General features: G+C 45.2%; 1 protein-coding gene across 4 annotated transcripts; it reads right to left on the bottom strand.

The window, feature by feature from the left end:
- Positions 1 to 1,826: 1,826 nt before the first annotated feature.
- Positions 1,827 to 27,059, bottom strand: sik1 (salt-inducible kinase 1). 4 transcript variants are annotated; one of them, XM_069889181.1, is made up of 14 exons: positions 26,815 to 27,059; positions 26,321 to 26,437; positions 25,374 to 25,439; positions 15,482 to 15,545; positions 15,206 to 15,367; positions 14,796 to 14,920; positions 14,596 to 14,719; positions 14,266 to 14,483; positions 13,976 to 14,110; positions 13,693 to 13,791; positions 11,758 to 11,977; positions 10,959 to 11,171; positions 2,956 to 3,187; positions 1,827 to 2,188 (listed from the first exon to the last, which is right to left on the bottom strand). In XM_069889181.1, exons 1-14 carry the CDS (start codon positions 26,959 to 26,961, stop codon positions 1,999 to 2,001), a joined length of 2,112 nt encoding a protein of 703 aa, XP_069745282.1. In that variant the 5' UTR covers positions 26,962 to 27,059; the 3' UTR covers positions 1,827 to 1,998. The 4 variants fall into 4 exon arrangements, with proteins under 4 accessions (XP_069745282.1, XP_069745278.1, XP_069745279.1 ...); XM_069889177.1 differs by lacking the exon at positions 1,827 to 2,188 and adding an exon at positions 2,307 to 2,712 and having other exon boundaries at positions 26,815 to 27,058; XM_069889178.1 differs by lacking the exon at positions 1,827 to 2,188 and adding an exon at positions 2,307 to 2,712 and having other exon boundaries at positions 11,758 to 11,974; positions 26,815 to 27,058.
- Between the last annotated feature and the right edge of the window lie 14 nt (positions 27,060 to 27,073).

The raw sequence follows: 27,073 nt of genomic DNA, 5'->3' as shown, positions 1-27,073 counted from the left end.
GCAAGAAAAGGAGAATGAGGAAACAAATGGTAAAACTAAACAAAAATGGGAACAAGATTTAAATATAAAGATAAAAAAGGAAACATGGGAGAAATTATGTTCTGGAATGATGAGAAATACAATAAATACGAGGTTACGTATGATACAATATAACTGGATACACAGGCTATACATTACACCTCAAAAGTTAAATAAATGGGACCCAACAGTATCTGACAGATGTTTTCATTGTAAAAAAGAAGTGGGAACAACAATTCATGCAATATGGACATGTGAGAAAGTAGAAAAATTTTGGGAAGATCTAAACCAAATATTAAATAAAATTACAGAAAACAATATACCAAAGAATCCAGAGATCTTCCTACTAAGTAACATAAAAAACAAAGAATTTGGAATTGATTATAGGATGCACAAAAAAGATTTGTTAAGATAGCTCTAGCCGTAGCAAAAAAATGTATTATGTCAACCTGGAAATCGGAAGATAATTTGAAAATACAAACAATGGTATATAGAAATGAATAAATGTATTCTATTAGAAAAAAATAACATATAGTTTAAGAAATAATATTGAAATATTTGAACAAATATGGGAGCCTTACATGAAACACAATAGCGAAAACCTACCGGGGACATTCACTATCTAAATTAACGAAAGGAGAAGGAAATGAAAAGTATTGACTCAGTGGAATTTCTTGTTTATTTTTATTGAATGACAACATTGTTTGACTGGTTTAATGTATCCTAGATTTTGTACTTTAAATGGACAGGAGGGGGGAGGTAGGGAGGGTGGGATGGGAGGAGGGGGGGGGGTGGAGAAAATGGCACTGTGTATATTTGAAAAGGAAAAAGCATGTATCATGATTAATGTGGTTTATGGTGTGAAAAATAAAAAATTTAAAAAAAAACAACAAATCGGCTGAACTGGATTGGGTGTTGTCTAATTCCCCAGATGTGATTAGAGAACTTTGAGTAAAGGATCCATTAGCGGGTAGTGATCATGATATGATCTAGTTCTGTTTATTTAACAAAGTAAAACTAAAGTTAAATGTGCTGGTATTTCAATTCTCCATCCCATTCTGGCATGCCTGTCCATGGTCTCATGCACTGACAGACTGATACCACCTGCAAAATGAAAGAACGACATCAAATCTTCCATCTGGGCACCCTACAACCAGATGGCATTACGTTTAAGCTAAATTAAATTGTGAGTACTGTTGCATGAATAATTCTTACACAAAGTCCACAGACTGTACAACAGGCTTTAATTAACTTAAACATGTACGCACCAGTCTCAGTATACTGCTGGCTCCACATGTCTGTCCCTGAAGGGGCTGGCTCAAGTCTTTATATGGGCTGGTGATTGACAGCCAACAGGTGGGGCCAGCCTCCCAGGTTGTCTACCTGCAGGTACAGTGGTTTCTCCCTGCAGTAGACTGGTAGGAATGCGGCTAGTGCAATGATTGAATCACCACAGATCCATGTGGATTGTTGGAACGCTACTCCTTTCTCTTCTGGAAAACCATGTCCAGTCCGACCCATTCCCCATCCCCTCCCCCCACTCCATCCCATTCCCCCTCCCCCACGTTCCCTTTCCCCATCCCCTCCTCCACACTGACCAATCCACCCCTCTCCCATTCATCTTATCCCCTCCCCTCTCCCCTGCATACCACTCCACCCTCTCCCACCCCCACCATACCATCTTTGCACCCACCCCCTCCCACTTATTCCCTTGAACCCACCCCATCCTCTCCCACCCACCCACCCACCATATCTACCCCTCTCCCCAAACCAAGGAACCACTTTAACTAAATCACAGGCAGAATCAGTTTTAAAACTATAAAAATGCAGGAATCATTTTATACAAATACACTTTCAATGACATTTGAGAACTTTACTGACATTCAAATAAGTTATTTAAAAAAAAGTGTTTCCACTTTTTATATCAGGTAATAATTGGAAGAGATGATTGCAGCAGGCCCTCAGTGCATCAATCATGGATCAGACATGACAATAGTTACAAGTTCCACTCCTCAGGACCGCCCACGAATTCCGGACCAGTCCAACACCAGATATCAGACTCAGGGCAAACGGAAGCTCATTGCAGAAGGTAACATCCTGTCCCCTCTGATCCAGGAATTCTCTGGGACCTGGCTCCATTTGTCCATGCACCGACTTCCATGCGGTATTTCTGTGAATCAGGAGTTAAAGTGCCTTGTGCTTCAGTCCACAGCTTGGAAACAGACAGACAATGGCCTTGTTCTTTGGTGAACAAGACACTAGACATGGGAGAGGTACAACACTGAGTGTTCAGTCAGAACATGAGAGGTTTATTGCTTGAGATCACTGGATTCAGGCTTCACACGATCTGGTTAATTGACCAGCACAGGTTTGCCGAGTTGTGCGGTGGAGAGATCAATCATTTCAGTGTCTAGGTGCAGCCTCTGGCCTGGCTGGGATAGGGGACAGACAGGCTGCTGGAAGAAGTGGAAGACAGAAGGGAGTGGGGAGATGGAAGGAGAGGTGGAGGGGCAGGACAGGAGCGGAGAGGGCGAGATGGAGGGGCAGGATGGGAGTGGGGAAATGGAGGGAGAGGTGGGGCAGGACAGGAGTAGGGTTGCAGCGAGACAGCAGCTGAGGTGTGACGGGTCTGTGCCTGGGGTTCGCAGGCAGTTGGAGGTTGGCTGGGCACCAAGGAGTTTCTGCTGCAGCTCCCTGCACCACCAAGGAAGCAATCAATTAGACAGTTGGAACACAGCTTCCTCAGCCCACCCCTCACCCTGTTCCCTCCTCACCCAGACCCCACCACTCCTACCCCACCCCCTCACCCCAACCCTTGCCTAACCCCTCACATTGGTCCCTCAACCTGACCCAGCTCCCTTCACTATTAGTCCACACACCTGATTCTGACCCCCATCACCTCCATCATTCTGGCAGCCCTGAATCACGATTACCCACCTGTGGTGGAGGGGTTGCTCCGGCTGGGTCCGGTTCTTACAGGGGTCTGCAGTGGTGATGGAGGACAGTGCAGCTCCCACCCCCGGCTGGATAACGGAGTGAAGAATGAGAGCAGGCTGATCCCACAGAACCAGGCTGGAGAGAGGGGTGCGAGGCCTAGTGGCCCGGTACAGGCCGGGAATTCCCCTTACCCGGGCTCCACGGCACAGGAGACGGCGCAGTGGCCGAGGGCCTAGAAGGGAGAGAGAGAGAGAGTCACAATGTGATACCAATGATCTCATCTTCCAGGCCCCTCCACCTGCCCCACCAACTCCAGATCTGTCCTCAATGCCCCCCGGCAAAAATACTGGGCTGTTCCAGTCAATAGGCCCCTCCCCTTGACCCCTCCCCAACACCAGGCCCCTCCTGTAGGTGATGAATGAGAGGCAGTGATCAGTCAGGAATGGGGGAAGAGATGGCGACATCTGGTAAAATTAGCCAAGATGCAGATGGAGTTCACTTCAAAGTGTGAGATGGGTTATTTTGGGGCAATACTGAGGGAAAGAACAAGAGACAGTCGGTTCCTGGGAGTGCAGCCCCCCTGGGTAATGGAAGGGTCCTGCTCTGAGAACGATCAGTCACCAGATTCTCTCTTAGAAATGTCCATCTTTTATTGAAACCCAGATAATTTTACTTGCTATAATTCTTCTACCTCACAACTCATGATTTAACGAATGTAAGATGTATTGTATCAATGGCAGCAGAGGTAGAACATGTGGGTAGGAAGGGATGGGAATACTGGCCCACATCTAATTGGCTCAGAGTAGGGAGGTTATGCTCCAACTTTGTAGAACTGTGGCCAGACAGCAGGATGGAGTACTGCACCCAGTTTGACTCACCACATAATAGAATACGAGGTGGCTCTAGAGCAGGTGCAGAGGAGATTCATCAGGGTGTGCTATAGATGGAGTTTTTCACTAAGATAGACTAGAGATGTTCAATGGAAGAGGTGAAGTGTTTAAAGTTATGCAGAGATACATTGAACACTGCAACATAGAAACAGGTCCTTTTAGTCTGTGCTGAAATATTAGTCCACTTAGTCCCATTGACCTGCAGTCAGTCCACAGTCCTCCAAACCCCTCTGATCTATGTACCGATCTTTCTTAAATGTCAAAATTGAACCTGCACTTACCAATTCATCTGGCAGCTTGTTCCATACTCCTAACACTCTCTTTGTGAAGAAGTTCCCTCTCATGTTCCCATTAAACATTTGACCTTTCACTCTTAGCCCATGTCCTCTTGTTCTTGTCTCCCCACCTCAGTAGAAAAAGCCCGATGCAATTACCCTTTCTATACCCCTTATTATTTTGTGTCCCTCTAACAAATCCACTCTCATTCTCCAACACTCCAGGGAATAAAGTCCTAACTTGTTTTTTTAAAATTTTTTTTATTTTTCACACTGTGAACCATATCAACCAAAATATGTACAAACGTTTCTCATTAAATATACACAGTGGCATTTTCTCCCTCTTTTCCCCTTTCCCTCCCTCCCCTCTTCCCACTCCTCTCCAAAAACCATAAATATTCAACATATACAATACAATAAAACCATAAAACAGTATCTTCACACAAAGGAAAATAAACAAGAAAAATGCGTCATCTATTTGTTGCTCACTGAATCTAGTCGTTTTGTCTTCTTATCATTTTAGGGGATGGAGGTCCGAGGCAAGCTCTCTGTTATGTTCCATGTATGGTTCCCAAATTTGTTCAAACATTGTGACTTTATTTTTTAAATTATATGTTATTTTTTCCAATGGAATACATTTATTCATTTCCATATACCATTGCTGTATTTTCATGCTCTCTTCCATTTCCCAAGTTGACATTATACATATTTTTTGCTACTGCTAGGCTATCATAATGAATCTTTTTTGCGCTTTATCCAATTTGAGGCCTAATTCTTTACTTCTTATGTTACTTAAAAGAAAGATCTCTGGATTTTTTTGTATGTTATTTTTTGTGATTTTATTTAGTTTTGTGATTTTATTTAGTTCTTCCCAAAACGTATTCACTTTTGTACATGTCCAAGTTGCATGTACTGTTGTTCCTGTTTCCTTCTTGCAGCGAAAACATCTATCTGATAATGTTGAATCCCATTCTTTTAATTTTTGAGGAGTGATGTATACCCTGTGTAACCAATTATACTGTATCATGCATAACCTTGTGTTTATTGTATTCTTCATAGTTCCAGAACATAACATTTCCCATGCTATGTTTAAATCCTTTTCCCACTTTTGTTTGAGTTTATAGCTTATTTCAATCATTTTCCTTATCTTGCAGCTTAATGTACATGTTCGTTATAAATCTTTTAATTATCATTGTGTCTGTAATCACATATTCAAAGATGCTTCCTTCTGGTAATCTCAGTGTTTCCCAATTTATCCTTTAAATAAGCTTTCAGTTGATGGTATGCAAACATTGTACCATGAGTTATTCCATATTTGTACTTCAATTGTTCAAATGTTAATAAATTATTTCCCAAAAAACATTTTTCTATTCTTTTGATTCCTTTTCTCTCCCATTCTCTAAAGGAAAGGTTATCTATTGTAAAAGGGATTCGTGGATTTTGTGTCAATAACAATTTTGGTATTTGGTAATTTGTTTTTTTCCCTTTCTAAGTAGATCTTCTTCCATATATTAAATAAATGATGCACTACAGGTTAGCTTTTATATTGCACCAGTTTTTCATCCCACTTATAAAGTATATGTTCCGATACCTTCTCCCCTATTTTATCTAGTTCTATCTTAGTCCAGTCTGGTTTTTCCCTTGTCTGGTAAAAGTCTGATAAATACCTTAATTGTGCGGCTCTATAATAATTTTCAAAGTTTGGTAACTGCAAACCACCTTGGTTATACCTCTCTGTTAATTTATCTAACGCTACCCTCGGTTTACCCCCTTTCCACAAGAATTTCCTTATTTTTCTCTTTAGTTCATTAAAGAATTTATCTGTGAAGGGAATTGGTAATGATTGATTGAAATAAGTATTGTATTCTTGGGAACACATTCATTTTAATGCAATTTACCCTCCCTATCAACATTAGTGGTAATTCTTTCCAATGTTCTAAGTTTTCCTGCAATTTTTTTATTAGTGGCTGATAATTTAGTTTGTACAAGTGGCTTAAGTTATTATCTAACCTGATCCCTAGGTATTGGATTGCTCGTGCTTGCCATTTAAAAGGTGATTCTTTTTAAAATTCTGTATAATCCGCGTTATTCATTGGCATCACTTCACTTTTATTTGCATTGATCTTATACCCTGATACTTCTCCATATTCCTTCAATTTCTTATGTAATTCTTTTATTGATATTTCTGGTTCTGTTAGGTATACTATGATGTCACCTGCAAATAAGCTGATTTTATACTCCTTCTCCTTTATTTTTATTCCTTTTATTTTATTTTCTGTTCTTATCAGGTCTGCCAATGGTTCTATTGCTAAGGCGAACAATTAGGGGGATAATGGACATCCCTGTCTAGTTGACCTATTTAATTTAAATTGGCTCGATACATATCCATTTACTGTTACCTTTGCCAATGGTCCATTATACAATGGTTTAATCCAATTTATATATTTTTCTGGTAGATTGAACTTCTGTAATACTTTAAATAAGTAGTGCTACTCTACTCTGTCAAAAACTTTTTCTGCATCTAAAGCAACAGCCACTGTTGGTTTCTTATTTCCTTGAACTGCATGAATTAGATTAACAAGTTTACAGACATTATCTGCTGTTCGTCTTTTCTTAAGAAATCCAGTTTCATCTTGTTTTACTACTTTTGGTACACAATCGGTCAATCTGTTTGCTAATAATTTCGCTATTATCTTATAATCTGAGTTAAGAAGCGATATTGGTCTATATGATGCTGGTGCTTCCCCGTCTTTGGTATTACTGTAATTATTACATGAATCTGGCAAGTTTTGTGTTTCTTCTATCTGGTTCATTATTCCAGGAGAGGAGGAATTAATAACTCTTTAAATGTTTTATAGAATTCTATTGGAAATCCATCCTCTCCTAGTGTTTTATTGTTCGGCAGCTTTTTTAATATATCCTGTACTTCCTCTATTTCAAATGGTTTTTATCAGTTTGTTTTGTTCCTCTTCTTGCAATTTCAGCAGTTCAATTTTTGATAAAAACTCTTCTATTTTATCATCTTTCCCCTCGTTCTCAGTTTGGTATAATTGTTCATAAAATTCCTTAAAGTTTTCATGAATCTCTATTGGGTTATATATAATTTGTTTGTCCTTTTTCCTTGATGCCAATAATTTCTTTTTAGCTTGTTCTTTCTTAAGTTGCCAGGCTAATATTTTATGTGTTTTTCCTCCCAGTTCGTAATACTTTTGTTTTATTTTCATTATGTTCTTTTCCACCTAGTACGTTTATAATGTTTTGTATTTTTTTCTGCCAATTCTCTCCTTTTCTGTACTTTCTATCTCCCTTTCCAACTGCTCTATTTCCCGATTGTAGTCCTTTTTCATCTTAGTTACATAACTTATTACCTGCCCTCTAATGAAGGCTTTCATTGCGTCCCATAATATAAATTTGTCTTTCACTGATTCCCTGTTTATTTCAAAATATGTTTTAATTTGGCGTTCAATAAACTCTCTAAATTCCTGCCTTTTAAGTAGCATGAAATTTAACCTCCATCTATATGTTCTTGGTGGAATGTCTTCCAGTTCTATTACTAATAACAGGGGTGAATGATCAGATAGTAGTCTAGCTTTATACTCAGTTTTCTTAACTCTCCCTTGAATATGGGCTGACAACAAAAACTATCAATCCTTGAGTATGTTTTATGTCTACTCGAATAATATGAAAATTCCTTCTCTCTTGGGTATTGCCTCCTCCATATATCCATAAGTTTCATTTCCTGCATTGATTTAACCATACATTTGGCTACTTTATTCTTTTTGCTTGTCTTTTGTCCAGTTTTATCCAACATTGGATCCAAGTTAAGGTTAAAATCCCCTCCTATCAATATATTCCCTTGTGTATATGCATCTTCAAAAAAATATCCTGCATAAACTTTTGACCCTCCTCAATAGTGCATATATATTGAGCAAAATCCAAGATTCTGAGTATATCTGACACTTTATCATTACATACCTCCCTGCTGGATCTATTATTTCCTCATCTACTTTGATTGGAACATTTTTGTTAACTAATATGGCTACAACTCTAGCTTTTGAATTATCTGATGCTCCCGCTACGTGTCCTACCCAGTCTCTCTTTAATTTGTTATGTTCCACTTCAGTTAGATGCATTTCCTGCACAAATGCTATATCTATTTCTTTTTTTCTTGCTGGTCCTCTTGTTGTTGATCCTCCCCTCCTGGGCTTATCATCTGTTGGGCCTCCTGTTTCTGCTCCTCTTGCCGTTCACCCTGTCGACTTTCTTCCTCGCCTGGTTCCTCACTCCCTCTCCTGCCGCCTTCCTCATCTTCCAGCTGAAAGCCCTGGTGTCGGGCGTCCCTCAACTGGTTGCGCTGTGGTTGCCCGGTCCTCGGCTGAGCCCCCGTCCCGTCGGTGTTTCCTTTTACCTTTGATTGCTTAGTTGCGCACTTTTGTTTGGCTCAAAGAGCCATCTTCGCAGTCCACTGGTCGGGGTGGGGGGGGGGGGTCGCAACTCTGTGGGGCTGGCACCAACCTCGGTGATTGGGTGCTCTTCGCCACCACGACTCCCTATTCCTTTGTGCAGGTAAGGCCTTCTTTCTTTTTCAGTGATTTTTCTTTTTTTCCCCCGTTGTTTTTACGTTTTCCTTCTTGGGTGCCATCTTCTTTCTCTTCTCTGCAACTTTATTTTCTATTTCTTATACTTTATATTTGTTAAGATTTGTCTTTTCTTGACTTTTTTTTTAATCTTTTTTTCTGGAGAGGGCTGATTTTACCCTACCCGCCACTACTCCATCATGTTACTCCAAGTCCTAACTTGTTTAACCTTTCCCTATTACTCAGCTCTTGAAGTCTCAGCAACATTCTAATAAATCTTCCTTTCTATCTTGATATCTTTCCTGTAGCAAGGTGTCCAAAACTGCACACAATACTCCAAATCTGGCCTCACCAATATCTTATATTGTGGCATGTCTTGAGGTCATAGCTTGGAAATAAGACACACACAAGGAGTGCAGTTGACACTGATTTAGTGAACTGACTGCTTTTTATATAATCAGGCAGACCATGGCTGCCATGTAACCGACGGGTGTGATCCGTGTTCCCTCAGACTCTGATTATTGTCCTCACGACCTGCTGTTGGCAATTGGTTGGATCTGCCTGTTTTGCCGCAGCGCCATTGAAGGATATGGTTTGTGCTCTCCTGGGTGCCGATTGGACCTTTCACGATCCATCACGGTGATTGGTTGGCAGTTTGTTTTGCAGCGGCCTATGGGAACAGGCCGCGAAGGCCTCGTGCAGCCCGCTTGATTACTGTGCTCAAATGGCGTCTTCTGCGGCGATGGCCACAGGCTGCTACAATGTGACTTTAACATAATATTCCAACTCCTATACTCAATACTTTGATTTCTGAAGGCCAATAAGCCTAAAGTTCTCTCTACAATCCTATCCACCTGTGACGCCACTTTCAGGGAATTATGTATCTGTATTCCAAGATCCCTCTGTTCTACCGCAGTCCTCAGTGGCCCACCATTTAAATGTGTATGTCCTTTCTTGGTTTCTCCTTTCAAAATGAAACACCACACTTGTCTGCATTAAATTCCATCTGCCCATTTTCCAGTTGGACCAGTTCCCTCTGTAAGCTTTGAAAACCTTCTTTGCTGTCCACAACACCTTCAATCTTAGAGTCATCTGCAAACTTGCTGATCTAATTTACCACATTATCATCCAGATCATTGATATCAATGACAGACAACATTGGACCTAGCATCTATCCATAAGGCACAACACTCGTCACAAGCCTCCAATCTGAGAGGCAGTCACCTAATACCCTTTGGCTTCGCTCACAAAGTCATTGTTGAATCTATTTTACTACCTCGCCATGATCACCAATCCACTGAAGTTTCTTGACCAATTTCCCATGTAGGACCTTGTCAAAGTACTTGCTAAAACCACATAGACAGCATCCACAGCCTATCCTTCCTTCCTAGTAACCTCCTTGAAAACTACACTGGGGGTTCATTTCCATGCTCCCACTCTGCCTCATCCCTCATTTTGTCCCATCTCTTGGAATGAAGGAGGCTGAGGGTGATCTTACAGAGGTTTATAAAATCATGAGGAACATGGATAAAGTGAATGTGCACTGACTTTATCCTGAGGAGATGCTTCTAGAACTAGAGGGCATAGGTTATTCATACTGCAGAGAGTCCATTGGAACGAGCTGCCAGTAGAAACTGAAGAATTGAGTACAAGTTGGACATTCAAAAGACATCTGGATAGATAATAGGATAGGAAGGGACCAGGTACTAAGAGCAGCCCAAAATTCATACACCACATTTTGTGCTGTATGATTCTATCAGAGTCAACTGCAGGATAATTTTCCCTGTCGCAGATACAGATAAACTAGAGGGCACAAAATAGGATAATGGGTGAGAGATTGAGGGAGTCGAAGAGGGATGTGGTTCACTAGAGTGGAGACTGCAAATACTGGTGGAACTGAAGTGTCTGGACAAGCACTTGATGCCCAGGGATAGGAAGATGGGATTCCTGTGAAGGGCCAAAGCCTGTTTGCACGTGTAAGTATGGAATCCCTCTCTGCCCCTCCCCTGTCAAACCCCACCAGCTCCCCAGGGTTGACCCATCATCAGACCCTGCCTCTGTCTCTCCCTTCTGGACACCAGACCCCCTTCCAGACCATGGAAAACCGGATCCAATATCCCTCCCCTCCAGACACCAGACCCCTCTCCAAACCCTGGATAACCAGATCTTGGTCCCTCCTCTCCAGACCCTGGATGACTGAAGCCCTAACTCCCACCCCCCTCCCCCTCCCCACGAGGACCCTGCCAGAGGCCTGGACTCACCTGCGGTTAGTGTGGTGTCAGATGCCCTCCTGCCCTTCTGGAAGGCGGCGAGTGAGGGGCAGTGGGTTCTGTAGCCCAGGGATTGTTCCATGGGTGGGGCCCAGCTGTGGAAGAGGGATGAAGGGCCAGTCTGGCCAATGCTGCTCCTGCATTGGATGGAGCTGGACGTCAGACAGCTGTCGGAACAGGTAGCATCTGGCACTCCTGGGGCATCTGTGGGAGGACGACAGGTCAGCACTGTGGTTCCTGTCCATATTCTGACCTCTCGCCCCTGGTCTCTGACCTTCCCACCCCTGGTAATGGCAGTACGAAAGGTCAGCACCATGGTTCCTGTCCACACCCTGACCCCACCCATAGCAATATGGCAGGTCAGTACCATGATTTCTGTTCACACCATGACCCCTAACCCTTCAGTCTGAACCCCCCTCCCCCCACCTGGAGCATGACAAGTCACACAATGGTTCACGTCTACATCCTTCACCCGGACACTGACCCAGTAATCCTTGACTTCAACCTGACCCCTCTCTCCAACCTTAGACTCCAGCACTCTAACCCCCCAACACACTCTCCTCAGATCCCAGTAACCTGACCTCTACCCCAATCCACAACCCTTGACCCCATCATCCTGACCCCCCACCCCCTCAGATCCCAGCTTTCATCCCCTCACTCCAGATCCTGACCTAATTAACCCCAACCAGTTCCCCAGCCCCCTCTGACTGACGACATCATTGTACCCTGACCTCCGACCTCACCACTCCAACACCCCCTCACTCAGATGACAGGATCATATGGAGCTTACCTGGCGCAGTGGTGTGGCTGAGCTGGGTAGAGACCTCGGCCACAGTGTGACGTCGACACCCACCACTCAGAGGCTGGGGAGAGTTCAGTGTGTTCCCTCTCACATCTTTGTCTGGGTCGTGCCTGCTCTCGCCACCCACTGCATCTCCCATCATAGTCCCAGCAGGAGACGCACATCTATTCCTGGTCAGGGTCCACGCTACTGGGGCAAGGACTGGCTGCTTCAAAAGAGAAAGAGAAGGGGTCAAATGTCCACCCAGTCAAATATGAGGCCTCAACAACCAATATAACACAGGGACAAGCCCTTCAGCCCTGAGTGACCACGTTGCCAATGACATGGACAGGATCCATGTCCTTCCATTGTTACGAACTGTACGTAACGAGCAGCAATAGACAATGAACCAGACAGTTTTAATTTTAAAATACTAATTTTATTTCTAACTCTTAAACTATAGTCTTAACTATTAAATTATCCTTAACACTGTGTGTGTGTCTGTGTCTGTGTGTTACCCAAACCATTGCAGTCCAAAATCTAGAAAGTTACTTCAAAGTTCAGTCTTTCAAATTCAGTGTTGAAGTGTAAGCCTTGGAAATTTGATGCCCAGAATTAATGTTGAACTGATGGGAAGACTGGAGTTGTGGCTGCCACAGACTCAAATTCTTCTTGCATTGCCTTTGAAGAAATGCCCATCCACATAAGCTGTGGTCATAACACTCCTTGCCCATTTGTAGGCAAGACACAAACTGGGCGGCCTCCATGAAGCTTCCAAGACCCTGACATTGGTCTCTCCAAGTAACTTCACTGCTAGTCACAATTAAAATAAAACAGTTTCTCCAAGTGACCTCCACTGTATCACAATCAAAATGAAGCATGCTGTTTCCTGGCATAGGTTAATCACCAAAAAGGCCCAGTCATTCACACAGCATGCTTTGCTCTGAATTCCACAAAAATGACTGGCCATGAGCTGCTTCAAAATGCTGTGTTCTCTTCAGCAGTCAGAATAGTTCTCCCTTGCAAAATCAGTGTTTTTGTAAATATTTCAATTCTGGAACAGACTGTGACAAGTCTTCCCAGTATATCAAATTATCGCAGGCTGTGACTTGAGTTTGTGTGAAATGTTAACTGTGACCATTCAGTCCCTCCTGTCTATACTATCACTTATAGTGACAATCCCATTTTAATAAAACAGGTGCTTGTAATGCTATCTACTTAGCTGTGCCCAGCCAGAAACCTCTGTGAAAGAAGAGTGTTTGCTGCCACCACTACCCTGGCAGCCCATTCCGGGAACCCAACACTCTCTGTGTAAAATATTTATCTGCACATCTCCCTTAAACTTCCACTCCACCCCCACCCCCCAACAAATTCCCATGTGATGCTTTAGCCCTGGGGAAAAGATTCAGACTTGGATAACAAGAGATATCACACATTTGATTGAACAGAAAGGAAACATGTTTCCGGTTAGACATGCCCCTCAGAATAGAAAGGAAACAGGGATTCAGATGGGGTGAAAAGGTCCAAGAAGTGGCCTTTTTGAGAAAGATAAAGTAAAATCCCAAAGTATTTTGTATATTAAAAACAGGGTAACTACTGAGAAGAGAGGGCCATTCAAGGACAAAGGAGGGAAATAATGCCCAGAGCAAGTGGAAGTGGGTGAGGCACTAAATGAGGACTTGGCTTCAGCGATCACAAAGGAGACGGACAGGGAGGACAGTGAGATCAGGGAGGAAGTTGCTAAGATTCAAGAGCATGTTAGAATCTGAGGTCCAGTCTGATCCTTATCCACAACCATTTTGAAAGTGTTCCCCACGTGAACTTTAGATCACCATCAGATGCCAATGCAGCCCTTCGCTGGACCAGCGATACCATTTCAAGAAACCCTCCTGGGTGCACTAATAAATTCTAAATACCTTGCACTTTCAGCAAACAAGGACTAACCTGGAGAGCACAGAGGAGTTCACACTCTGTGTCAGGGTATGGCACAGGGAAGGAGGAACGTACAACCTTCAGGCCAGAGGTCATTAGCTCCACATCAACCTGTAAACAAAGGACAGAGTGAGAAACACTGAGGCCTGATGGAGTGCAAGGGCAATTGTAGAGTTGGGCCCAGTCACCATGACAGGGACTCAGACCATTCCCTGCAGGGGTGCCCCTTCATACTCAAAAACCCAAACTATGTTACACTGGAGAAAGTCTCCCCGACACCTCAACGACAACTCACCGTGTTCTGTGAATCACTGGAGCTAGATCTGTGACTCTGGGCTGGAGACATCTGGCTCTTTCGGAACTCCTTCATCCGCTCCAGGAGCAGGTAGTAAATGGCAGCAAAGTGATTATAACTGCTGTTCTGCAACGACTGTGAACAAAAGTCCAAACAGTCAGATCGTGCACACTCAAAGATCCAGCCTCTCATCTCCATCTCTCAGACTGCACATGATTTCACTGACTGACAGGAAATATTACAACACTGAAATTCTACAATCCACTTCCTCTCTAGCTTCTGTCAATTACCTCAATGGTTTTCTCTCGGTCTATGCCCAGGGTATTCATGAGGTGGAGGGCCTGCTGGTTATAATTGCCCAGGTTCGAGCTGTAGTCCTGGAGGGAGAGGGTCAATGGTTTGTGGAGAATCTCCTGCCCCAATATCCAACAATGCTGTTTGATCTGTGGAATGGTGATTCGCTTCACAGGATCCACCACCAACATTCGCCGAATTAAACTTTCACAATCTGTCAGAGAAAATAAACAGTTTCAGAGAAGGTTAAACTCAAATTGGTGAGTACAGATCACCTTAGCTGGTCTCATTAACACAGAGAAGCTAGATGCAGAAATGAGACTTGCCTGCAGACAAGAAGAAGGGGATTCGGAAGCGACCCTCAATCACTCTCTGTCTGAGGACTGGCAGGGTTGGCCCATCGAATGGAAGGGATCCACAGACCAGAACGTACAGCACAACTCCCAGACTCTGTCGGAACAAAAGGTTCTTTACAATCTTGGCCTACTCTTGACACATGGGAACAAGCTGCTGTCACTGTACATACCCACACATCCAGGTGGGGCCCTTCGTAGCTTTTGCCTTCAAAGACCTCGGGTGCAGCATATGGAGGGCTCCCACACCAAGTGGATAACAACTCGCCACTTTTGTAGAAGGTTCCAAAACCAAAGTCTGTTAACACACAGGTAGAGGTTTTAATGAGAGGAACTCGTCCTACACACAACATGCAACCACTTCATGGTACAAGGTGACACAAACCCACCCCACCTTGACAGCTGCAAGAACAAGTTCCCACACCTACTGAAGCCACAGTGATCAGGATGTCACTTCCTTCCCTTTCCTGGAGGACATGGGCCTCCATACAGTCAGTTGCTTCCAACGCTACTATTACTGAGCTGAGGATGAGGAGTACTGGAGTGATGCGCAGTCTGCTGAGCAAGAGCTAGCTGGGCTTACCGGCTATTTTAACGTTCATGTTGGTGTCGAGTAGCAGATTCTCACTCTTCAGGTCCCGATGAACGATGTGGAGTCGGTGACAATACTCCACAGCTGACAGGATTTGACAGAACTTGTCCCGGGCCTCCTGCTCACTCAGCGGTCCACAGGCTGACAGATAATCTGTGGGAGGGACAGACACACACACTTAGGCCATCTGCAGCAGTAGGAAATACCAATCTCCCCACCCACCCAGCAGGTGACTCGGTGCTGAATTTCCCCACCTGTTCAACTCACCAAACATCTCCCCATTCTGGGCAAACTCTGTCACGATGTACAGCATGTCTTGTGATTCCATCACCTGGAACAGATCAACAGTCCTATCTCAAATAATTTGCAGGTTCAAATCTTCACAGATTGTGGTTTTAACCTGATAAAAGGGCAAATTTCCACTCACACACCCTGCCCATTTCTCACTAGCCCAGCCTTCAGCACCAGCTCATGATATTATGAGCTTCAAATCCAGCACTGTTCATTCCAACATCATCCTTCTATCAATCCATCCTTACTGCCCACACTTTCCTCTCACAGTATTCCTTGTTTGACCCATCCTGTCCTTACCATTGTAGAGAGTTACAGGACAGTGTAAAGGGAGCTTCACTCTGTGTCTGACCAGGGGAGAGTGTGATGGGATAGTGTAGAGGAAGATTCACTCTGATTCTAACCCTGACTTTGTCTGCCCTGGAAGTTTGTGATGGGACAGTGTAGAGGGAGCTTCACTCTGCATCTAACCTGTGCTGACCCTGTCCTTTTTTTAAACGATGATTTTATTTATCAAAGACAAACAGTAGTTACGATTACATTTTCAGTCCAATTATGCACATTATATCATATTGAATTAAAATATTATCATCTATGTCCACAATACCATCAAACCGTTGGGGATCCCACTGTTCTCAGAAACCCTCCAAGGTACCTGTAAGCATCAAGCACTCCTTCTCCAAGGACACTCAGGCATGCAGGTACCCTCAGAAGAGGGGCAAACAGTCAGCCTGGGCTGAACCCTTGACAGCCCATTGCCTGGACCCATGTATAGCCATCTTGACCAGGCCCAGAATTAGACTGATAAGGTCAGCCAACCATCATCCCCACCCTGTATTGGATGCCCAAATATCAGAAAAGCAGGGCTGAAATGCAGCCGAAACTTTAGGAGGAACTCCTCGATTACGTGAACAGAGGCTGCAACCTTTCATACTCCATACATACATGAAACAGACTCATCCAAGCCTCAGAAAGGATAGGTGGTTGGTGAATCCATGAATTGACTCAAAAACAAATGACAAATTACAGCTTTATATAACACCCTCCACTCCAAGTCCCTGATGTAAAAGGGAAGGACTCCCTTTTCTTTCTTGTTAAAATACATTCACAAATTAAACATAATTTAAATCAAAAATCTATCCATAATTGTTTATTTGATGTTTCTTTAAGACATCAAATTCTACAAATATGGTATTTAACAGTTTATCCTTTTCTTAAAACATATCGTAACATAGTTCTGGATAGAAAATATATAAAGACAAAATTAAACCATCTCTATTTATATTATCTTAATTAATAATATGATCCATGATAAACTGGCCGTGCGGGACTTAGCATAGTCGGGACAACTCCACACCCATGAGCCTCTCCAATACCCCGAGGGACAGGTTGGGAATCAGCCTCCTCCACATCCAGAACATTGTCCTCCTCCAACACAGGAGTATTCTATCTGGAGGCAACCATTCTCCATACTCTGAAAAGATCTTGGTAAAACACGGGCAGCTCACAAAAAGCAACACGTCTGATGTTTGCTGCTGGGAGCTGCACTTCCTCCTGGGGACAACGTGCTTGGTGCAGAAAATGCAATGCCAATATGTGCCATCGCAGAGGCTGTTCAGCATATAGGAGTCTCTGCAAGATGCTAAGGTGGAAGGTTATCACTTTGGTATGCACACACACTAGGGACTAACTACTTTCCTCAATGGGAAGTCTCAGGACTGTAATAGAGACTCCGTCTCCTGTTATCCCAGATTAAGTCTATCAGCTTCCTCTGGATCCTCATAGCAAAGATAGGGCGTGGGATCACAGTGACCAACTGATACCGCAACATGAAGGTGTCCAATTGGTTAATAACCAGAAACCTTCCCCAATAGGAAAGTGCTCTGAGCACACCAGACCATCATCCAGCTGGGTACCATTAATTTTGACCAGGTACTCTGTAACAGCATACAACAACTAGGCACAAAATGGGGTCAGAGTCCGAAAGCTTGTAAGATGCTGAAAATGTAGTCATGCTCCACCCTGTCAAATTGATTCTCCTGGTTAAGGGAGATAAAGGCAGCTGACAGGCCAGTCCTCTGGATCAGGTGGACCAGATGCATGTTGTCCTGGATGGACCGACCTGAGACTGGTCAGGGTGGATCATTTGGGCCAGCACTGGACTTAAGCGGTTGGCCATTGCCTGGGCAAACACTTTGTAATCGGAAGAGAAACAAGGTGCCAGTTCTTCAATAGACAGAGATCATCCTTCTTTGGCAACATGACCACAGCCCTGCACCATGAAAATGGCCAGCCATCAGGCTCTCTCCCAAGACCTGTGTATAGTCACTCCCGAAGATGTCCCAAAACTCCACTGTGAGCCCATCCAGTCCTGGAGACTTGCCTCTCCGGAGCTGGTGAAAAGGCCTGGTCAGCTCCTCCAATGTTTACCTATGGGTGGATCTGAGTTAGGTCCTCCCACGTCATCACGCGTCTCCTTACTGGTCAGATCCAGTGAGAACAGTTTTCTGTAGAAGGATTAAACAAAGTTTCAGATTTTCTCCGGGTCTGTGAGAGATGAACACACGTCACTTTTCCAGGGAGTACAAAGGTAAGGAATGGTTCAAATCCTAGAGCATCTGGACCCGTGACTCACATACACACCCTCAAGCTGGAGACCCCTCAGTGCTTCATTCTTCTGATACAAAGACCACAGGAGCTGGTTTTCAGCAGATCAGCCAAGACGAGACTCCAAGTCGAACAACTCTCCCTCAAGTCCTGCAATCTCAGAATTCCGGTTCTTATTTGAACCTCTGGTGTACCTTCAGCAGAAGGATTGGATGTGGGCCTTACCCACATCCCACTGGAGCCTCAAGGAGTGAAAAATCCGCAATTTCCTTCTTCAAGTGGCCCAGATCTCCCAGAAAGTAATCATCCTCCAACAGCTGACTATAAAAATGCCAGTACACGGATCTCCCCTCGTGCATGGTTGATTGAAAGCCACCACACCAGGTGGAGGTCTGAGCAGGACACCGTGACACTGGAGAGCTAGGTCTTTGAGATGTACAGGCGGTTGATGCATGAGCCACCTCCCCCACACCTCTGGGTGAAGGCATTGGAGTCAACGTAGAAGGCCCACCTGGCATCTGCTAAGTGAAAGGAGCCTACAAGCACCCTCAACTTTCACTGACGCCTGGTCTTGCTGTAACCCTGAGCAATCCTCTTCTTCAAGGTTACAGTTAAAGTCCCTTCCAAGGATAACACATTCACTTAAGTCCAGTGAATCCAACAGAACCAGCACCCGATGAAACAGGCGCCTGCTGTACGTCGAGCCTGGGGGCGTCCACTTTAACACGGTGGAACGGCACGCCATCCACGTACATGGTGAGGTAGAGCAGGCGTCTCAGCTCTAAGTTATGGACCTTCAGAATCTCTGGCTGGAAGTTAGGGGCCAATAAAATGGCCAAACCGCTGGAATTGGTGCTGAGGTGACTCATATAAACATCTCACCATTCCAGGTTCCAAGTCAGTTCATCTGGTGGGATAGTGTGAGTTTCCTGCAGGAAGTTCACTGCATATATCCCCTCTCTGAGAACAGAGAAGTTCTGGAATCTGCCATGATAGACATTTTCTGTTTGCAGAAAGCCATAAACATTGGAAAGAACTCCACACACCCCTCCCGCAATCTATTCTCCCTCCTGCCATCCAGGAAGAGGAAATGAAGCATTTGGGTCCTTACGACCAGATTTCAAACAGTTTTTTCCCCCAAGCCGTGAGACTTCTGAACTCCGGGCTAGCAGATGTAGCATGACATTTATAAGTGATATGTTATTTATAAAAGTTTCTGTGGTAATTTAGCCATGTAAATAAGCAACTCCACGGTCCGCAGAAATGCTATCTCATTTTCACTATACACGGCAATGGTTATGGTATGAACAAAATAAACATGACTTGACTTGTCGATGGAGGGCACCACATCTCCAGCGCTGAACGTTAAATCCCCATCCTCCCTGGGACACCTGCTACCTGCTGGACTCGGAACAGCGGATGCCACAAACTCACCTGCTGGCTTCACCTCCTTCACCATCTCACCCCCAAGAGCAGTTGTGGAGGGACTCTCTCCTGGTCCATTCTGAGAAAATGGACCTGTTGGGGGCTGCCCAGCAGAGATCTCCTCTGCCGTAGGCATTAGGCCCAATGACAGCTCCAATGCATCCAGCTCCAAGGATAATTCAGGGCCCTGGCTCATTCCCGTTACTGTGATTGACCGGGGTCAGGAGGGACAACTCTTGGAAATCCTTAGGGTCTGGCCTCGAGCCATTATCTACCCCATGACAAGCGTCGGTCCAGCTTTATCACAGCCCCAGGCCTCTCCAACAAAGGGTGCTCCTGCACAAAGGCAAAGGCTTCGACAGGTGGCAAAGGCTGGGGGTACACTCCCCAACCAAAACCTTCCCCTTGTGTTGTCCCAGTTCCACAAAGCCATCCCCCAGTTCAAAAGAGGGAAATCGCCGACTTTTTAATGTTGGGGTGCATGTAGGGTCAGAGACTTCCATGACAGAGGTACCCTCTGCCTCCATCTCATTCTCCAGCCCACTCCCCTCTGTTATCTGCCCTCAGGGCAGACTGCCTCTCCCACCCAGGTTTCTTTGCCTTCCACCCTTTTGGAGGATCCTCCCCTCCTCCCCTTTGCTTTGTCTCCCCTTCCCCTTGTCTCCTGCCATAGGAACTGAGGGATGGGAAGAGGGGGGTCAGCATCAGTGCTGGAGCCACATGACACCGTAGATAGTCCACAGACCAGTAGATCTGGTACACTTTCTCCTTACTGGACCTAGAATCACTCCTCAGTCTCATCCTCCTTTGCCAGCAACACAATTGGTTGACATCAAAAGGAGTAAAGGGTCTTTAGTTCAGGTTCCCGAAAGCCAATCAGGAGAGGGGAGATCTCTAACTACCATGCCCAAAAGATGCAGAAAGGGTACAAAGAGACCATTTGGTATAGTAGGGAAGATGTTGAACAAAATCACCTGCTGCTCAGCAGACTCAAAAGGGTCCACCTGCAGAAACATCCCACCCACCTCAATCCCCTTACTGATGACCAGGGCCACTGCCTTAGCAGTTTTTAAATAAATCACAGACTTCTTGTCAATCTTTGCAGTTGTTGCTATGGCTGAGTGCCAACAACCCTCACCAAAGCCTTTATGCATTCTCCAGCTTTGATAGTCGTGAGCAAGATCTTCACCATACCCATCATCCAGCAATCCAAAAGGATTCTGGGTCACTGAAGGTACCACTGCACTATAACTCCTGTAGGGTCCAGGTCTTTCAGGAAACTGGGTGGACATATTTGAAACAGCACAAAATCCAAGATGGGTTAGAGAAAGTTCTGTGTTGATTGAAGAGTGTTGAAGGAAAGTCCTCTGACCGCTGTGCGAGCTGGCTCCCTGGCAATCTTCCAACGCCTCCCAAAATCCCAATGGTTAGGCCAAGGCTTACTGGCCTTCGAAATACCTATCGCTAAGGTTTAGAAGGAACAGGCAGGGGAGTTGCCTACTTTAAGATGTTAACGAGCAAATTAAACAAGAGGCTGGTGTTTTGCGGTGGAGGAGATCCACCCTGGCAAGCTGCCAGCCAATTACTTAATCCGTGTTGTTGGAAAAGCAAGGTTAAACTCCAAAGCAGTAAACTCTTCTTCATGAAATGTCCTTCAGAGCAGTCCCACACTAACACAAATCCTCCTTCAGTCTCCAAGACTTTTGCAACAGGAGTAATTCTCTATCTTCCAAATTTCTTCCCAGCGATGCAAACCAAGGTTTCGCTCTTGGGCTGACTCCGGGAGTGTGTGGTTGGGTTGACAGTGTAGAGAAAGCTTCACTCTTTACCTAACCCTTACTGTCCCTGCCCTGGGAGTGTGTGATGGGACAGTGTAGAAGGAGAATTATTCTGTGTCTGGTCCGGGAGAGTGTGAAGGAATGGTGTGGAGAGAGCTTCACTCTGTGACTGACCCCAGGAATATTTGATGGGGGAGAGGGAGCTTCACTCGGCATCTGACTGTCCCTGGGAGAATCTGATGGAACGGTGTTGAGGGAGCTTCACTCTGTGTCTGATCTTGGGAGTTTGTGTTGGGACAGTATGGAGGGGGCTTCATTCTATGTCTGACCCTGGGGATGGGGGAGAGGGAGATTCACTCCAGTCTGACCAGTGCTATGTTTTCCATGAGAAGGTAAATTAAACTGCACCTTGGATTTATGAATGTAATATTTATAAATTTGTGCACAAAATGAAAATCCAAAGACCTGATCCCTTGTGGAAATGTTGAACCTTGAGAGAAGGAACTTGAAATGATGAACAAGACCAAACTGTCAATGACACAGGATTTCTTGCTGAAGTGAATGACTAATACTCTCTGGTGTTAGTGTCATGATGAACACAGCAGGAAATTGGAGGGATGATGCTGTAAAGATGCAGAAACAAAGCAGTCAGGATGGTCCAGACAGGGAGAAGCTGCCCCACAGATGCCACAGGCAGGCAGGGAGCCACATGGAAAATGTTGAGCACTGGATCACGAATGCCGCACTGCCACCTCATTCCCTGATTATGGATGCCACACTGTCCCCTCAGCCCCAGCTCCAGATCATAGATGCTGCACTGTCCCCTGGGGGCAACCTGAGACCAGGGATGCTGCACTGTCCCCTGGGGCCCAGCCTGAGACCAGGGACTCCATACTGTTCCCTGGGCCACAGACCATGGATGCCGCACTGTCCCCAGGTCCCTGATCATGGATACCACGCCATCCCTTTGGCCCTGGACCATGGATGCCATACTGTTCCCTGGGCCCCAGATCATGGATGCCACACAGTCCCCTCGGCCTTTGACTAGGAATGCTGCACTGTATCCATGGATGCTATCTCCTGGGTCCTGGACCATGGATGCCACACCTCACCTGAGTCCCGGACCATGGATGCCATATCATCCCCGAGCCCATGGTCATGGATGCCACACCATCCCCTTGGCCTTGGACCACTGATGTCATATTGTTCCCTGAGCCCCAGAATATGAATCCCACACTGTTCCCTGGACCCTGGACCAGGGATGCCACATTGTTCCTTGGCCCTGGACCATAAATGCCACACTGTCCCCTCAGCACATGAGCCTGGTGGCATGGTGCCAGGACAACTCCTCTCTCTCAATGTCAGCAAGACCAAGGTCTTCGACTTCAGTAAGTGATCTGCAGCACACTTCTGTATCAACAGTGCCAAGTTTGTCCAATGTCATCTGATGTACATATACAACCCGATGAAACTGTCTCTCCAGACCATGATGCATACACAAAATCTCACAGTATACAAATATCACATAAATAATAAAATTAAATGTATATAAATATATGGCTTGATTGTCAAGACACAGGATATTGTTCATCAATCTCACAGCCCAGCAGTCCTGATTTTAATGCGCCTATGTCTTTTTGATGATTTTGGTTGGAAAGGTCTTCTCTAATCCCTTAAGCCCTCTTTCGACTGTGCTCCCAGAAAATATAACCTTTAGAGGAAAGGGAGACCCCAGTGATCCTATCAGTCATTTTAATGATCTTCTGTGTGGACTTTTGGTCCAATGCACCTTCCTGACTAATGAGGGGTTGTGAGTCCAGAATAGGTCGTTCTTTATGTGAACATTATGCTCTCCACGACACAACTGCTGAGGAGTAGTGGGGAATGGTCAACCTTTGTCCTCCCGAAGAACACAATAATCTTGGCAGAGAGGATCACTGGGACTGGCCTCCCCCTGTACATGGTATGTATTGGGATTGTTGTTTAAAGAGGGCTCGCAAAATCTGTGAGGACCCCTTCCACCCCACATGCAACATCTTCCAGCTGCTCCCTTCGCGAAAAAAATACAAGAGTTTCAGAGCCAGAACCACTAGGCTGAGGTACAGCTTCTTCCCACAGGCAGTGAGAATGCTGAACGACTGATAAAATAACTCTCCATGACTCTATAATTTATTAAGAATATTTAATGTACATACAGTGTAAAAGTGTCATTTGTCTGTATTGTGTGCGTCTGTATGTGTTTTGTGCTGTTCAGAACCGTGAACCAGAGAACACTGTTACGTTGGGTCACACTGGATCACAATAAACGAACTTGTCCATGACGAGACTCAGGTTGTTCTCACACCATTTTAAGAGCCTCCCAATCTCTTCTCTGCAATGAGACTCATCCTTGTTGATGATGAGGTCAACTACTGGGCATCAGCCACACAATGATTCTGCTGAAATTGGAATGAGTCCAATGTCACTATAAGGTACACTTTGAGGTGTTCTATCACCAGCCGCCCTAAGCACTTCATGATCATAGATGTCAGTACCATTGATCAATGTCATTTAGTCCATAGCTTTCTTGGGTGCCTTGAATCCTGCAGGGTTGGTGATCTGCTACTGTGAAATATTGTAGATGTCCGTTACGATCTCCGACAGTTGGAGAGTTAGTTTCCAGGAGTAAATGTCATCTGCAGCCTGTCCTGGCCCAAACATGATACGGCAAAGAAAGCACCACGTCTCTTCTGAGGAAGTAGTAGGAAACTGAGCATGTCCCTTCATAGATGCAACATCAAGATTTTCCCACCTGGATGCTCACAGCGTGGGAAAAGGACGACTCTGCCCAAGACTGCAATATACCACAGAGGGTTGTGAATGCAGCTCAGATGTTACACACATCCCCCTCTCCTCCATGTATGCCTCTTGCTGCCTCAGGAACACTGCCAATATATCAAAGCACCCATCCAACAAGGGAGAATGCACATTTACCCTGTACTTGTTCATTAGAAACAACAGGTCTCAAACTAGTCCCACTGGCCCACTCTCTACCCACAGTTCTGAATGAACTTATTAGCCATTCAGCCAGGACATCACCCTCTCCTTTCTCAGTCTCAATGAAGGGTTCTCACCCAGAATGTTGACCACTCATGCTGCTCAACCTACTGAGTTGCCCAGCAGATTATTTTCCCTGCAGATTCCAGCATTTGCAGTCTGCTAACTCACGACTGCACTGCCAGATTCAGTTTTATAGAACTATCAAGTGTGTTGATGATACAACAATAGTTGGCTTCATCAGCAACAATGATGAGTCGGCTTGCAGAGAGGACACTGAGAGGTTCGTAAAATGGAACATGATCAACAACCAAAGTCTCAACGTGGACGAGACAGAGGATATGATTTTGGACTTTAGGAGGATGAAGGTTGACCATTTTCTACTACAAATCAACAATTCCATCGTGAAGAGCACGGTTCCTTCAAGGGACTACCCAACACCTCCTCGTTAGTCAGGAAGATGCAGCAGCACCTACACTTCCTAAGGTGTTTGAGGAGGGCAAGGCTACCATATTGACATAATACAGGAGCACAACTGAGAGCATCCTGTCCGGATATGTCATTGTGTGGGACAATCGATACAAAGCATTGGACCAGAAGTACATATAGTGGATCATCAAAACGCCCAAGATCACTGGGGTCTCCTTTTCCTCTACTGACAACATTCACTGCTTAAATAGGACTCAAAGAATTATAGAGGATCCTTTCCATCCAGCACACAGTATCTTTGACCCATAATCATCAGGAAGGACAAGTCTAGTCACTTTTATTTATGGTTCACACCATGCTTGGTGGTAAAGACGAGATACCATTTCTCCAGGAACACAGAGCTTATTTACATATATACAAGTTAGAATAGATGTTAAACACATTGAAGTGTTAAAACATTACGACATATACAGTAAAAGTCCACAGTTCATTATCCACCCATGTTCTAGGAATTCAGAAGCCTCATGGCTTGGGGGAAAAAAAACCGTTGCACAATCTGGACACAAGTGCCCGAGTGCTACGGCACCTCCTACCAGATGGCAGGAAGTAGATACAGGAGCATCAAAATCAGGACCGACAGGCTGGGAAATAGCTTCATTCTGAAATTGAAGAGTACCCTGTAACTGAGTAAATCATTCCAAAATATTTACAGTATTTTAAAATGTATCTTTATGTATTTATGCGATTAACTGGTATTATCTGCTATGTAATGTGTGCTACTGTAGTTTGGAGATGGACTGTTTTGTCTGGTTTTCTATGTACATTTAGATGGCAATAAACTTGAACTCGTGTCTAATTTCTGTTAAACACATTGCTTCCCACTTTCCCAAACTTGAAATAGAGACAGAAATCTCTGGAGATATTCTGCAGCCATACTAAATGCTGCTTCTCTCTGGTTAGATACTGCCTGAGCCAGAAGGGATTTTTTTGTCACCCTCTTTGCAAAATCTCCAGTGTTTTGTCCTTTAATGAGTTTTAATCTGGCCTTTCATGGACACATGGCTAATAAGGACAAGTTGAGGTCAGTGGGAAGAACAGACCTGCTTGACAAATGTTAATGAAACAGATGCCCCAACGAACCAAGCTTCCAGTATGAGAAGGTGAGTAGGACTTGGTGATTCCCAATGTACAGCACTCCCATCATTTAAATTGATGATTGATTCTGAACTCTTCCATTCTTTTATCCTAATTCCCTTTGTCCAAAAATCAACTGCTGCATTTTCAACAGGCACTTGCAGCTGAAGAGTAAAATGTGAAGAGTAAATGTGAAGAGTAAATAGTGGAAACTCTCAGAAGGTCAAATAGCATCTGTGGAGTGTGAAAAAGCCACCATTCCAGTCAGAGAACCTTCATCTGAGCAAGGATTGGGCATTGTTCCCCAAATATATAATGGACCCCCTCCCTTCCTCCTTGCCCCAAATGCTGAACATCTCCTGCTTTGGTTTCACAATACCAGCTACCACGGTGGTTCCCGCCATACCTGGTACAGTTTGATGATATGTGGGTGGTTGAGTAGCTTCATGATCTGGACCTCCCGGTGAACCCGCTCGAGTTCCTGCTGCTCCAGTCGGCTCTTGTCAATGATCTTGATGGCCACCTGAGGGGAGAGGGTGCATTTCACACAAAGTGCAAAGGGAGATCCCCGGTGTGAGCCAGGAGCATCCCCCCCAGCACCAGCCGAACCCCTCCCCCCCCATTCCCCCAGCTAGCCCCCTTCCCACCTACCTCTTCCCCCACAACAGGAGAACACCCTCCTGCTCCCTCTCCCAAAAGAGACCGTCTCCTGCCCCCACCACCTCCCCACTCCGGGGAGAAATCCCCGTCCCAGGTGAGACCCCCTTCCTGAACCCCTACAACTCCTTCGGCCACCAGAAGCCCCCCCCCACCCCCAACCCAACCCAACCCAGCAGGTCCACCTCCCCGGCCAGGAGCCCCAGGTCTCCCCCGTGGCCGACAGACTTCCCCCTTCCTCACCCGGTTCCTGGTGACCCGGTGTCGCGCTAGCTTCACTACCGCGAAGTTGCCTTTGCCCAGCGTGCGCTCGATGTCATAGAAGCCGACCCGGAGGGCGCGGCGGCTGGAGGCAGGGGCTGCGCCGTACCGCCGCTCGGCCTGCACCATGACGCGCTCTGTTCGCGCCGCCGCCCGCAGAGACTGTCACGGAATCCCCGAATGCAATCGAGCCCCTCTGCCATTGACGTCACTCTAACGTCAGAATGACGACCGCAGCGCG

This window comes from Narcine bancroftii, chromosome 7 (genome assembly GCF_036971445.1).
Source record: "Narcine bancroftii isolate sNarBan1 chromosome 7, sNarBan1.hap1, whole genome shotgun sequence".
Taxonomy (NCBI): domain Eukaryota; kingdom Metazoa; phylum Chordata; class Chondrichthyes; order Torpediniformes; family Narcinidae; genus Narcine; species Narcine bancroftii.
This window is presented reverse-complemented; position numbering and strand designations above follow the sequence as displayed.

Excerpts from the sequence above, each read along its gene's own strand:
- sik1 (XM_069889177.1), bottom strand. The coding sequence starts at position 26,961 with ATGGTGCAGGCCGAGCGGCGGTACGGCGCAGCCCCTGCCTCCAGCCGC. Across the intron at positions 14,921-15,205 it reads CATGAACGTTAAAATAGCCG|ACTTTGGTTTTGGAACCTTC; the intron begins GTAAGCCCAGCT and ends GTGTGTTAACAG. Across the intron at positions 11,172-11,757 it reads CAGCCACACCACTGCGCCAG|ATGCCCCAGGAGTGCCAGAT; the intron begins GTAAGCTCCATA and ends GTCCTCCCACAG.